General features: G+C 39.4%; 3 protein-coding genes across 4 annotated transcripts in view; 1 reads left to right on the forward strand and 2 right to left on the reverse strand.

The window, feature by feature from the left end:
* Nucleotides 1-3,023, forward strand: part of LOC115411384 (LYR motif-containing protein 4B-like) — a 48,085-nt gene extending 45,062 nt beyond the window's left edge. The window contains exon 3 of the mRNA XM_030123496.1: nucleotides 2,755-3,023. Coding sequence (XP_029979356.1) covers nucleotides 2,755-2,802 — 48 coding nt within the window. The 3' untranslated portion in view covers nucleotides 2,803-3,023. The remainder of the gene's footprint in view (nucleotides 1-2,754) is intronic.
* The window catches only part of LOC115411376 (tubulin beta-5 chain), a 287,981-nt gene that overhangs the window by 108,528 nt on the left and 166,685 nt on the right, over nucleotides 1-12,768 (reverse strand). The window lies entirely within an intron of this gene.
* LOC115411380 (protein phosphatase 1 regulatory subunit 3G-like) lies at nucleotides 7,901-10,535 on the reverse strand. The gene is made up of 2 exons (XM_030123491.1): nucleotides 10,250-10,535; nucleotides 7,901-9,866 (listed from the first exon to the last, which is right to left on the reverse strand). Exons 1-2 carry the CDS (start codon nucleotides 10,366-10,368, stop codon nucleotides 8,870-8,872), a joined length of 1,116 nt encoding a protein of 371 aa, XP_029979351.1. The 5' UTR covers nucleotides 10,369-10,535; the 3' UTR covers nucleotides 7,901-8,869.

The raw sequence follows: 12,768 nt of genomic DNA on the forward strand, positions 1-12,768 counted from the left end.
CGCCACCCCCCTCCCCTCCTACGCCACCGTCCGGCCAATCAGAAGACGGGGAAAGGAGAGAGGGAGGAGACTCAGAGGCAGGTGGATGTTTGGTCCAACAGCACCTCCTGGTGGATTAGTGACGTCATAACATATGAGGAAGGAACAACAGTAAAGATGCATTAGTTTAAAGCAAAACATTTCAAAATAAATGACAAAAATATTCCATCAAATATTAGAAATGTGAAAATTTGAAGAAAAATGGCCAACCTTTGAAATAATATTGACTTTAAATGAAAAATACCAAAAGAAATATGTAAAGAAAAGAGTGACAATATTAAAAATAAGAAATAAGTTCTTGTAAAATCACAAAACAAATTATCAAAATAAAAATGTAGAGTATATGATGATTATTTAAACTGTATACAAGTGAGAAACATCAAGGAATTAGTTTCATTATGAAAAATGTTAGTTATTGAAGTTCATCCGTAACATTTACTTGAAATAAAAAGGTGAGAAATTATACAGAAAAACAGCAAAGCTTTGAAATAATATTCACTTTAAATAAAAAAAGAATAAAAGTAATAAACATACAAGTACTTAAATTGATTACAAAAATTAAAATGAAATGAAAAATAGAAGAAATAGATCAATAACAATAATAAATAATAATAAAACACAAACATAATGTTAATTATTTAAACCTTGGACAAAAAAACACTGAAAATTAAGGAATTTCTCCCCAAAAATTAAATTGACATAAGTTCATCCTTTAATAAATATAATAAACTGTAACTGATTAACACATTTAACCCAACAGAATGAATGTTTAAAAACATTTGAAAGAGATTAAAGTACGAAGGCTTGAAGTAATGTTGACTTGAATTACAAGATATAAGATGAAATGAAATTAAAATGAGTAAAACATGTTTCGAACTCAACAAAAGAGTAATTAATTTAATCAACTTTATCTGTAATAATAACTGAGTCTCAGAAGTTTCAACAGAACATTCACTTCAATTAGAAAAAACTTAAAATAAAAGACAAATGCAGTGAATAAAAGCTACAAATTAAGATAAAAACTGAGCAAACGGACTAAATGAAGTGAAAATAAAGTGAATAAAATAAATGAATAAATACTGAGTTCAGGTTTTACTTCCTGTTTGACCTTCTGTTGTGTTGGTGTTCGACCTTTGACCTTTGACCTCACTGTGTCCGTCAGTACAGTCCAGATCCAGGGCTCTGATTGGTCGCCGCGGTGACGTCACCGGTTACCGTCGTATTGTGTGTTTTTATCGGAGCGGACGCGTCTTATCTGCGTTTACCGAAGGTCTTTGTTCGCCTGTGGTTTTGCGGACGCTGGCGTTTCCATGGCGATGAGCGTTCTTCTGGTCATGTGACGTGGGTTTCTTCAGGTTCTGTTAAACCAGGGAACGTCCAGAAGCTCTGATGCATCAGCTGTTCGTGTCCAACCTGTAACAGTAGAGTGAACCCTGTAGGCGTTCAGATTTGACCTGCTTCAGTTTCATTTCATCTGCTTCATCTGCTTTCATTTCTTTTGATCTCATTCCATCATCATCTTCATCATCATCTTCATCTTCTCTCGTCTTCACCTCCTTTGTTCTATTTCATCTCGTCGTGTCGTCTTTTATCTCTTTTTCCATGTTCTCATCTCATCTGGTCTTCTCTTATATTTCATTTCATCTTCTTTTCTCATCTAATCATGAAAAAACTGAAAAAAGCTGTATCATCAGTCCTGTAGTAATATTTGCCACAGTTCACATTCATCGCACTAAATTTACACATCAGCGTCCAAACATTATTGTTTTTAAAGCACTTTTTTCTGATTCTTTAGACAATTTGAAGAATATTATAAACTCTAAAGCCAATAATTTTTTTTTAAAAACTGTCAAGTGTATAATGTTAATTCATATAATTTTTATTTTATACCTTTATTTTTTTAATTTTATATTTTAATTTTTTTTTACTTACATTTGTTCCTGTATATTAGAATTGTAAAGTATATTGCGAAATGTGAATTTTTTTATCCTAGTTTGATGTATACTATTATGTATGTATGTATGTGTGTGTGTGTGTGTGTGTGTGTGTGTGTATATATATATATATATATATATATATATATATATACATACACATATAGTACAATTGTTCGATTAAAAACAAAAAAAGATTAGCGGTTAGCGCTAGGGGTTAGCGGTTACGGATATATAAACTGGAGATCTTGGCATACATTGACATATGATTAAATGGTGTTAAATAACACACAAAAGGTTGAAAACGCGTACATATAGCATGCCAAATACAATAAGACCTGGCGTGACGTACAACGTGATTTCATGAGATTTTATTCTTATTTATCATTTATTTATTTGCACATCATAAACAGCAAGAGAAAAATTTAAAAAACAATTTTCACATAAGTGACACCATTGTGCAGGAGAAGATGGAAGCCAAAAAATAAACAATTACACGGGGAAAAAAAAAAGAATTAAAAATACGATATAACTGAAATAATAATTTTAAAGTAAAATAATAGAAATACAAATCAAATTATATCCAGCCCTACATTTTTTGGCGTCCTTTTCAGATGCTTCTTATGATAAAGATGTGAACGATGAAAATGATAAAGAAGAAGTTGGCTGAAGTTCAGGTCGTAGTTTATTCTAAAAATCCGATCAGTTCGTCATGTTCGACCTGAACCTCCTCATCTTTAAATCTTCTTCTTCTTCTGTGGTTTTGTCTTTTTCGCTGCAGGTCGCCATCGGGCAGATGTACGCCGCCCAGAGGACCGTGGTGGAGTAAAGATGAAGGCCGGGTGGGCGGGGCTAGAGGAGCGACAGCCAGACACCGGAGCCAATCACTGCCCCCGACGTCAGCACCGACCAATCGGCTTCCTCTCTGATGTTTGATGGACAGGTGTCACTGGGTGGAGGTGGAGGTGCATCATGGGAGATGAATTGGCTTTTTGTTCAGTCTGTGCTTTATTCACTTCACTTTTATCTAGAAAAAGAAAATGATTTTTTTTTAAGACCTCAAACTGGTTGATTTTGTGGAACTTTGAGCCAAAGACTTGAGTTGACGGCGTTCAAGTGTCGACGTTACGAAGCTGCACTGACTTTAACGAATTTAATGCTTTCAGCTCCGACGTGACGTACAAACATCTGCTCTGTGTGTTAACGGTCGGTTCGATTCTGTGACGTCAGATGAATCCATCAGGAGGTTTTTCATGTTTGTGTCATTTCTCTGGATGTTTGTCGTAAACCTGAGTCCGATCCACTTCTGTAATAACCTGTCTGTGTCAGCTGATGGTAGCTCTGTGTTTACAGGCGAATAAATGCTTTATTAATATTATTAATATTATTATTATTGTTGTTATTATTATTATTCCTCCTTTGTGTCTGAGTTCACTCACAAACTTCAACTGCGTTGAAATGACCCTTTTTTTTTTTTTTCAGATGAGACCTTCATTCATGGAGGTCAGTCTGAGTCTTCCTCCTAATCTGGTGTCTCTTACATACGTTCCATTATTTTCATCTTCTTTAAAACTACATCTAATTTTTTTTATGAACTGGACCTGGTTCAGCAGTGAGGACGTGGACTGGACCGTGGACTTGGTTCTGACGATCCGAGACACAAGCAACTTTTAGAACTTAAACGGTCACAAATCCATCTCCATTTTTTCTGTATTTTAGTGCATTTTTTGTGTGTATTTTTTGTAATTGTAGCATTTTTGGTGAGTATTTTAGTTAATTCTGGCATATTTTTGGTACATTTTAGTGGCTATAGTGTATTTTTTTATTTCTTCTGTATGTTTTTTTTTGTGCATGCTGGTTTATAATAACTGAATGAATGGAAAGTCTGAAATTTGACCAAATACGATGAGAAAAACATCTTAAAAATTATAGATTTATCTCCATCAAACCTGCAGATGCACTCATCATGTAATTGGTGTATTTTTTGTGATGTCATTTTTAAAAAATATATTTTAGTGTATTTTTTTCTGTATTTTAGTGCATTTTTTGTGAATATTTTTTATTGTAGCATTTTTGGTGAGTATTTTAGTTAATTTTTAGTATATTTTTGGTCTATTTTAGTGTCTTCTGTGGGTTTTTTTGTGCGTGTTAATTTATAATAACTATAACTCCTGTTGGACTGTTATTTATGTGAATGGAAGGTCTGAAATTTGACCAAATACGATAAAAGTCTTAGATTCATGTCCATCCAACCTGCTGATTCACTGATCGCATTTTTTTTTTAAATGTTTTAGTGAATTTTAGTCTATTTTTTTTCTGTACTTCTGTGTATTTTGGGGGTATTGTAGTGTATGTTTTGTGTACTGTAGCATTTAGGGGGGCTTTTAGTTAATTTTAGCATATTTTTGGTACATTTTAACGGCTATAGTGTATTTTTAGTTTCTTTTGTGGGGTTTTTTGTGCGTGTTGGTTTATAATAGCTATAACTCCTGTTGGACTGTTATTTATGTGAACAGAAGGTCTGAAATTTGACCAAATATGATAAAAGTCTGAGATTCGCCCACATCGACCACATTAATTTCGTCGACATCGAACTTCGTGAGGCCGTAGAAGGTTCGATGTTCATTTCCAAAACCCTTTAAATATCAGAATTGTTGTCGTTTCTGCATCGTGTTTAAAGTTTTGCGAGTTTTTCGACACGTCTTGGTGGAATGACGGACTGAAACCCTGACGTTCGGACCTTCGTTTTCCAAACAGCCGATTGGCGACCGTCAACGCCGTTAACGTCTAAATGGGCGAAGGCGTCGTCCACTGATGACGTCGTCTTCAGAGTTGAGGGTTTTTTTCTCGGTTTTCGCTCAAATCCTGCAGGTTTGGTTCGTACAGTGCGACTTTTATCTGCAGTGTTTGATGGTTTTGGTCGTCTTTGACCCACACCAGCCTTTAGCTCCGGAGCGTCGGAGGAGTCGGGGTTGTCGGTTCAGCTCCGCTTCGCTCCTACATGTGGTGGTTGTTGGTTTTTCGTTGTGTGTTTGTAGGTCGACTGGTCGTCCAGAGGTGAGTCTGGTTTAGTCGTCGGAGGTGATCGACCCGTCAGGTTCAACCTTTTCTATTTTTAGACCAAAACGGGTCGAAGGTCGAGCGTCGGGTCGCGTTTCGTCAGATGAACACTCATTCAGAGCATGCTCAGTGCGCTCGTTCACGTGCGGTTTGTCCTACATTCACATCCAGACTTTGTGTTTATGATCGATCAGACAAGAATGTGTTCATTAGGTTCATGTGTGTGATTTCATCAACTTTTGTCTCGCATCATTTTCATCTTTTGTTTTAAACTTTTCATTTTATCAACTCTGTGTGGGTTTTTTTTTTCCAGGTTTTTCATCTCGTTGCGTAGATTTTGTTTTTTTGTCGTCTTGCATAGTTTGGGCCTCGTGTAGTTTTTGTCTTTGTTGCATTCTTTCATATTTTTGTGTCATTTTCATCTTGTTTTTCGTTTTTTTGCGTAGTTTACACCTTGACAAATTTTTGTCATGTTCATCTTCTTGCGTAGTTTTCGTCCCGTGTTTTGTTCCTTTTTTTTTTTTTTTTTTTTTTTTGCATTGTCATTTTTATGTTTTGTGTATTTTTATGTAGTTTCCATCTGAGTTTTTTTGTCATTTTGTGTCATTTTCATCATGAGTTTTTTGTTGCATCATTTTCGCATTGTGTAGTTTTTGTCAATTTTAATTTTTTTGTATTTTTGCGTAGTTTACACCTTGTTCCAAAATTTCAAGAATGTGTTCATTAGGTTCATGTGTGTGATTTCATCAACTTTTGTCTCGCATCATTTTCATCTTTTGTTTTAAACTTTTCATTTTATCAACTCTGTGTGGGTTTTTTTTTCCAGGTTTTTCATCTCGTTGCGTAGATTTTGTTTTTTTGTCGTCTTGCATAGTTTGGGCCTTGTGTAGTTTTTGTCTTTGTTGCATTCTTTCATATTTTTGTGTCATTTTCATCTTGTTTTTCGTTTTTTTGCGTAGTTTACACCTTGAGAAATTTTTGTCATGTTCATCTTCTTGCGTAGTTTTCTGTGTTTTGTATCTTGTTCCTTTTTTTTTTTTTTGCATTGTCATTTTTGTCATTTTTATGTTTTGTGTATTTTTATGTAGTTTCCATCTTGAGTTTTTTTGTCATTTTGTGTCATTTTCATCATGAGTTTTTTGTTGCATCATTTTCGCATTGTGTAGTTTGTCAATTTTAAGTTTTTCGTATTTTTGTGTAGTTTACACCTTGTTGCAAAATTTCAAGAATGTGTTCATTAGGTTCATCTGTGTGTGATTTCATCAACTTTTGTCTCGCATCATTTTCATCTTTTGTTTTAAACTTTTCATTTTATTGAGTCTGTGTTTTTTCCCACGTTTTTCATTTCGTGTAGATTTTGTTGTTTTTGTGTCCTCTTGCATAGTTTTGGCCTTGAGTAGTTTTTGTCTTTTTTGCATTTTGTCATATTTTTGTGTAGTTTCCATCTTATGTTTTTTGGTTTTTTGCGTAGTTTACACCTTGTGAAATTTTTGTGTCTAGTTACACTTTTTTTTTTTTTTTTGGAATTGTCGTTTTTGTCATTTTTATGTTTTTTGTATTTTTGTCTTGCATCGTTTTCATCTTTTTTTTTTTACTTTTCATTTTATTGAGTTTTTGGGGTTTTTTTCCCATGTTTTTCATCTCATTGCGTAGATTTTGTGTTGTTTTGTTGTTGTCTTGCATAGTTTTGCGTAGTTTTCATCTTGTTGCATAGTTTTTAATTCATGTTCATATTTTTGCGTTTTTTTTGTTTGTTTGTCGTAATTATCATCTCATGTTTTTGTGTCGTTTTCATCTAGTGTTTTTTTTATTTTTGCATAGTTTTTGTCTTCTTGCATAGTTTTTTCACCGTTTTTCATATTTTTCGTAGTTTTAATCTTTTTTGTCTTTTTGTTTTTCTTCATTTGCTGATGATGCGTGGTATTTGTAGTTGTTTTGTCATATTGTTCATCTTTTTGCATACTTTTCAGCTCATCTTTTTTGTCTTCCATCTTTTTTTTGGTCAGCTTGTGTAGTTTTTGCATTGTTTTCATGTTTTTTTGTATTTTTGCGTAGTTTTCGTCTCATTGCATAGATTTTAATTCATGTTCATAATTTCGTGTTTTGTCAGAATTATCGTCTCATGTTTTTGCATGGTTTTCATTTTATGTTTATTGTATTTTTGTGTAGTTTTTGTCTTCTTACATAGTTTTTGCACCGTGTTTTTCATCTTTTTTCATAGTTTTCATCTTTTTTTTTCCTTTTCGTTTTTCTTCATTTGCTGATGATGTGTGGTATTTGTGGTTTTTGTCATATTGTTCATCTTTTTGCGTACTTTTCATCTTGCTGCGTAGTTTATTTTTAGATATTTTGTCGGTATTTTTGGTTTTTTTTCTTGTGTTGTGTGATATTGTCTGTTTTTGTCTTTTCTGCGTCGTATTGTTTCATCCATTTAAATCAGTTTTATTTCACATCCAGACTAAGGGATAATTGCCCTCAGATTCGAACTACAGACCCATGTTGGTGTGAACGTCTGTTTGGACTGCAGCTCAGCTCCGGTTCTGGAGCTCAGGTTCTTTCCTTGGTGGATGTGGGGTCGGGTCGATGTGGTTGTTGACAGAACAAACACATGTGGTCAGATGAGTCAACAGGAGCCGTTCAGAGTCTGAACTTTAGTCCTGCTGGAAGAGGACGAGGACCCGGATCGATCCGAACCAGCTGGAGGCCTCAACGGGTCCAGAGGAGGAGGTCCGGTCCAGTCTAGTCTGAACCCTGTGGACCATCAGAACATGCACGGACCCAGACTTCTGGATAATATTCCACCCCCCCACACCACCCCCCACACCTCCAAAGACATTAAAGCTCAGACCAATCACTTCAAACAGATTCATGTTGAATGCATCAGTTCTTAGTTTTATTCATGAAAAAATACACATTTGAAAAGTGGCTTCATCCTTCAGTGGAATCAGATCAGTGGGTTTAGGTCGAATGAACACATCTGTTCTCTCTCGTCTTTCATTTCATTCTCCATCCTCTTCCAATATTTTCATTTATTTCATTTCACTTCTGTCTCATTTTCCTTTAAATGACTCATAACCAACATCATTTAAGCTTCCAACACTTTGTTTCCTGGTTTTGTAAAATGTATAAATAAAATCATCATGAGAATCAGGTCACCTCAGAACATTTTCCAACATCCAGAACCAACATTGAATTAAAACAGTGAGAAGGACTGAGTGTTTGAACTGTCTTCATGCACTGGACTCCAGAACCAGGTGGAAACATCCAGAAGGATCGCACTCAAAGTTCAGTTTGTTCAAAGATCCAGAGAAGAGTCGATGGATTCAGCTGCAGATGGGCTCAGGTCCTTCAGCTCTGATCAGACCTGAACCCTTTTAGAAACAGAAGCTCATGGATTCTCACACATCCATCCAATGTTTCAGACTCACCAGCACTGAGAAGGTTTCTGTCTTCAACAAAATCTATACAGAAGATTTAGTTCATTTCAAGAATTGTTCCACATTTTATTAATTTACCAAAGAGAGATACATATATATTTAACTTCCATTAAACACTCCATCAAATGTAACTCAGTAAAAATATCATGTGACAGGATGGAAAGTGAATGAAATCCTCAGTTTTACGCATTAAATGTGTTCATTATCAGATTTATTTTCAAGTAAAATTGCCTCAAATTTCATCAATAACTGATGATTAAATTCATCTTAAAGATAAATGACTTGTTTTTTTTTCGGTGTAGTTTCATAAATCATGTCTTTCTTCACCACTTTGGAACCAGCTCTTTCACACATTTCGGAGCCTTGGATGCGCTTTTACGCACGGCTTTTACGCACCGCTCAGGTGGCGTGAAACGCGGCGCTGACGAACCCCTCATTTCCCGGCATGCACCGGTACCGCAGGGTGTAGTTGTGGCCCTGGTTGTTGTCCCAGAATTCCCCGTCGTCGCTCCGCAGGAACACGGCGAAGTGCACGGCGGAGCTGGGGTCCATGACGGGCGGCGTGTACACGGTGAAGGCGAAGCGCTGCCCCACGAGCCCTGGCGGCGGCTCCGCGGACACGGGCAGGGCCTGCGCGTCCACGTGGGACAGCCACTCATTGAAAGTGTACCTGACCCCCACCTCTCGGACCCCCGCCTCCCCTCCGCCGCTCAGAGCCCGGATCTGTCCGCGCACGTCGAACTGCGTCACGGACACCTTCTCCAGACAGACCCGCAGATCCCGGACCCGGCGGTCCGCGTCCCGGGGCTCCGGGAAGCAGGACACCAGCCGGTCCGTGTCCGGGACGGACTTGAGGCCGTGGCACAGGAAGTCCTGCGGGGGGGGGAAGCTGCGGTGCCGGGACAGGACCTTAGTGGGGATCTGCGGCTCCTCCAGGGCGCTGAAGTGTTTGACGCTGGCCAGGTTCAGACCCAGGGCGTCCGCGAACTTGACCCGCTTCCTGCCCTCCTCCTCCTCCGGGACCCGCTCCAGGAGCTCGGCCGGGTACGCGGGCAGGGACTGGGCTCTGCGCCGGTCCCTCATGAACCTCTCCAGCCGGGACGCGTCCACCTCATCGTCCAGGTCTTCGTCCTGGTCCGGGTCCAGTCCGTTCTCCAGGCCCGGGCCCGGGTCCGGGGGGCCGCTGCGGAAGAGCAGAGGTGAGCGGGACATCTGTGCCCGGCGGCCTGCGCACTCCCACTGCCGCAGGTTTGTATCCGGTGCGCGCTCCCGCCCCCCCCACACCAGGAGGTGCGCCCCGTCACGTAACCCGCACCTGGTGACGTGACCGAGTTCAGCACGAACCAGGACAAAGACCAGGACCCGCAGACCCTGGACCGGGTCCCAGATGGTCCACCTGGGTCCGAGAAGTCCGACAGTTTAAACCCATGAACCAGAACCAAGAGGATCCGAACCTGTTTGGGTTCAACTAGAACAAACAAACAAACAAACAAACAAACAAACAAACAAAACACAGAAAACCAGAGCCTGGATCTGATCCTCCATCCACATGTTGGACCGGTCTGAGGGTTTTACAAACATGAGACTCAAACAAACTCACAGAAACTTTTAGATTCTTTAAATGTTGTTGTTTTCTTTGATTTTTGCTCTTTATGTTCTTTGGTGTAACTCCTCCTCAGGTTCTGACTTTTTTCATATTCACATGTTAAACTGCAGCAAAAACAGAAACTAAGTTTAAAAAAAAAAACAAAAAACTCTTTAAACTGGACAAAAACTCACTTTTTTTCTGTAAAACTCTGCCACCAAACAGTCTGTGTGCTTCTTCTGTCTGTAAATGTTGCAGATTTCAGTGTTTTTCTTTGGGCTTTATGATCCTTTACTTTGTGTTTTTTCTTCATATTCACGGTGTAAACAGTTCAGTCCTGTCATTACGTAACGTCTCCACGTACACGCCGTCGTGCGTCAGGGTGGTCGGTAAATAAACATGTGACGTCATCGTTGTCACAATGTTGACGTCGGGTTCCTCGTGCCCAGGATCAGAACGCCATACGTCACAGAGAAAGAAAAGACGTGCAGTTCCTCCAGACCCACAAAAACACGTCATGATCAATGATGTGCACGAGCCTTGAACCCACGTGACTCTTCTATTCTGATCATCCACATGTTCAAGAGCCAAGAACAACACCAGTGCATGATGGGACACATGACTAAACAACTATTAATGTGATGAACAAACTCAGTGATCTCACTTTTTATAGATGAAACATGTTTAAAAGAATTAAAGGATAAAAATAAACAAAACAAAAAACAAAAAAAACCAGCAGCATCAGAACTTTACAATCAGTGAATCCTAAAAACCAAACATGAACTTGATGGTGTTTCCTTCAGATGGGCTTTAAACAGTCTGTGTCAGTGTTTACACTTTCAACTCTGTGGTTGTGCTGTTCCACATCTGACCAGCAGGGGTCAGAGTGGGACCACAACCACCAACAGATCCACTGTGGATCCACAGGCTGGACCAGGCACTGAGTAAAGGCAAGGCAAGTTTATTTGTATCGCACATTTCAGCAACAAGGCAATTCAAGGTGCTTCACACAGGACATTGAAAAAAGAAACAAAAAGAAACACATTTAAAACATTATAAAAGAAACATGTAAAAGGTGATTAAAAACAGCGAGTAATAAAACAACACATAAAATAAAATTTAAAAAAAAATAGAATAAAATAAAAACACACATATTAAAGTAAGAGTTGGAGTGCAGAGTTTCAAAGAGAATATAAAGTTTAAAAAGTCAAAAGCCTTTTAGTCAAAGGCAGCAGTGAACAGGTGAGTCTGGAACCTGGACTGAACAGAACTCAGACTCTCAGCAGACCTGAGATTTTCCGGTCGTTTGTTCCAGATATACGGAGCATAGAAACTGAACGCTGATTCTCCATGTTTAGTTCTGACTTTGGGAACACAGAGCAGACCTGGATAAAAATCAGTGGTAAAACTAGTATAAAAAGTGGATAAAATGAACCAGACAGATGTTTTTGTTTGTTTTCAGGGGTGTTTTATATTATTTTTACTTCAGTTTTGCTATGGCATTGGTGTTACATTGATGAACCCTGTACTGCACTGACTGTGGAGTCACCACCAAAAATAAACAAACAAAAACATAATAAAACCAAACTAATAGATGATTAAAACAGAGTAAAATACGGTAAAACAAATCTAAAAGATAATAAAACTAAACTATTTCATAGTTAAATCAGGCTTATAGATGGTTAAACTAGACTAAAGTTCAGTAAAACCAAACAGAGATGGTTTTAACAGAGTAAAAGTGGTTAAAACTAGTATAAAAGACAATAAAACTCAAATAAAAAGTGGATAAAATGAATTAAAAGATAATAAAACCAGACTAAAAGATGTTAAACCCAACTGAAGGATGGTTAAACTTGACTAAAATAAAGTAAAACCAAACTAAGAGATGGTTTTAATGGAGTAAAGGATGAAAAAACTAAACAAACAAATAAAAGCAATTTGATTCCAAACACACAGGAGAAGTTGTTGATCCCGTGTGCGAGCGCGTACAGGAGTTCACTGGTGAACGTCAGAAAACTGGAACCACAGCCAGGAGGTCTGCATCCAGCCCAGGCTCAACCCAGGACCAGGACGCCCCCCTAGGGCAAGCAGGGGGGGCGCATCATCAGTAGTGTTCCTCCAGATCATCGGGTGTTTTGGCCATTCACACTATACACCCACACCAGAGGAGGCCAGCTACAGGGGGACCAGGGGGACCAGGGGGACCAGGGGGACCAGCCCCAGCTACAGGGGGACCAGGGGGACCAGCCCCAGCTACAGGGGGACCAGGGGGACCAGGGGGACCAGGGGGACCAGGGGGACCAGCCCCAGCTACAGGGGGACCAGGGGGACCAGCCCCAGCTACAGGTGGACCAGCCCCAGCTACAGGGGGACCAGCCCCCAGCTTGCGTCCCACACCTACGCCCAGCAGGGGCGCCCCAAACCCTGAGCCAAGCCCGAGCCGACCACACCCCAACCCTGACCTACTACTTGGGGGCCCAGTGGTGTGGTTCCTCTTCCTCCGGTGCAGCTTTAATGGCTCTGTGCAGGCCCTGGGCCCTGGGCCCTGGGCCCTGGACCCTGGTCTCTGAGGGGTTTGGTGGTAGGTGTTGACACAAACCCTCTACAGCCAGCGTCCACTGGTGGACTTCCATGTTCCATGTTGCGCTTCAGCAGCTAGTTCAGCATAGCGCAGGTGTTTCCGTTCATAGTCCTCATCCACAGAATCCCTCCA

The sequence above is a fragment of the Sphaeramia orbicularis genome, chromosome 20 (assembly GCF_902148855.1).
Source record: "Sphaeramia orbicularis chromosome 20, fSphaOr1.1, whole genome shotgun sequence".
NCBI lineage: Eukaryota > Metazoa > Chordata > Actinopteri > Kurtiformes > Apogonidae > Sphaeramia > Sphaeramia orbicularis.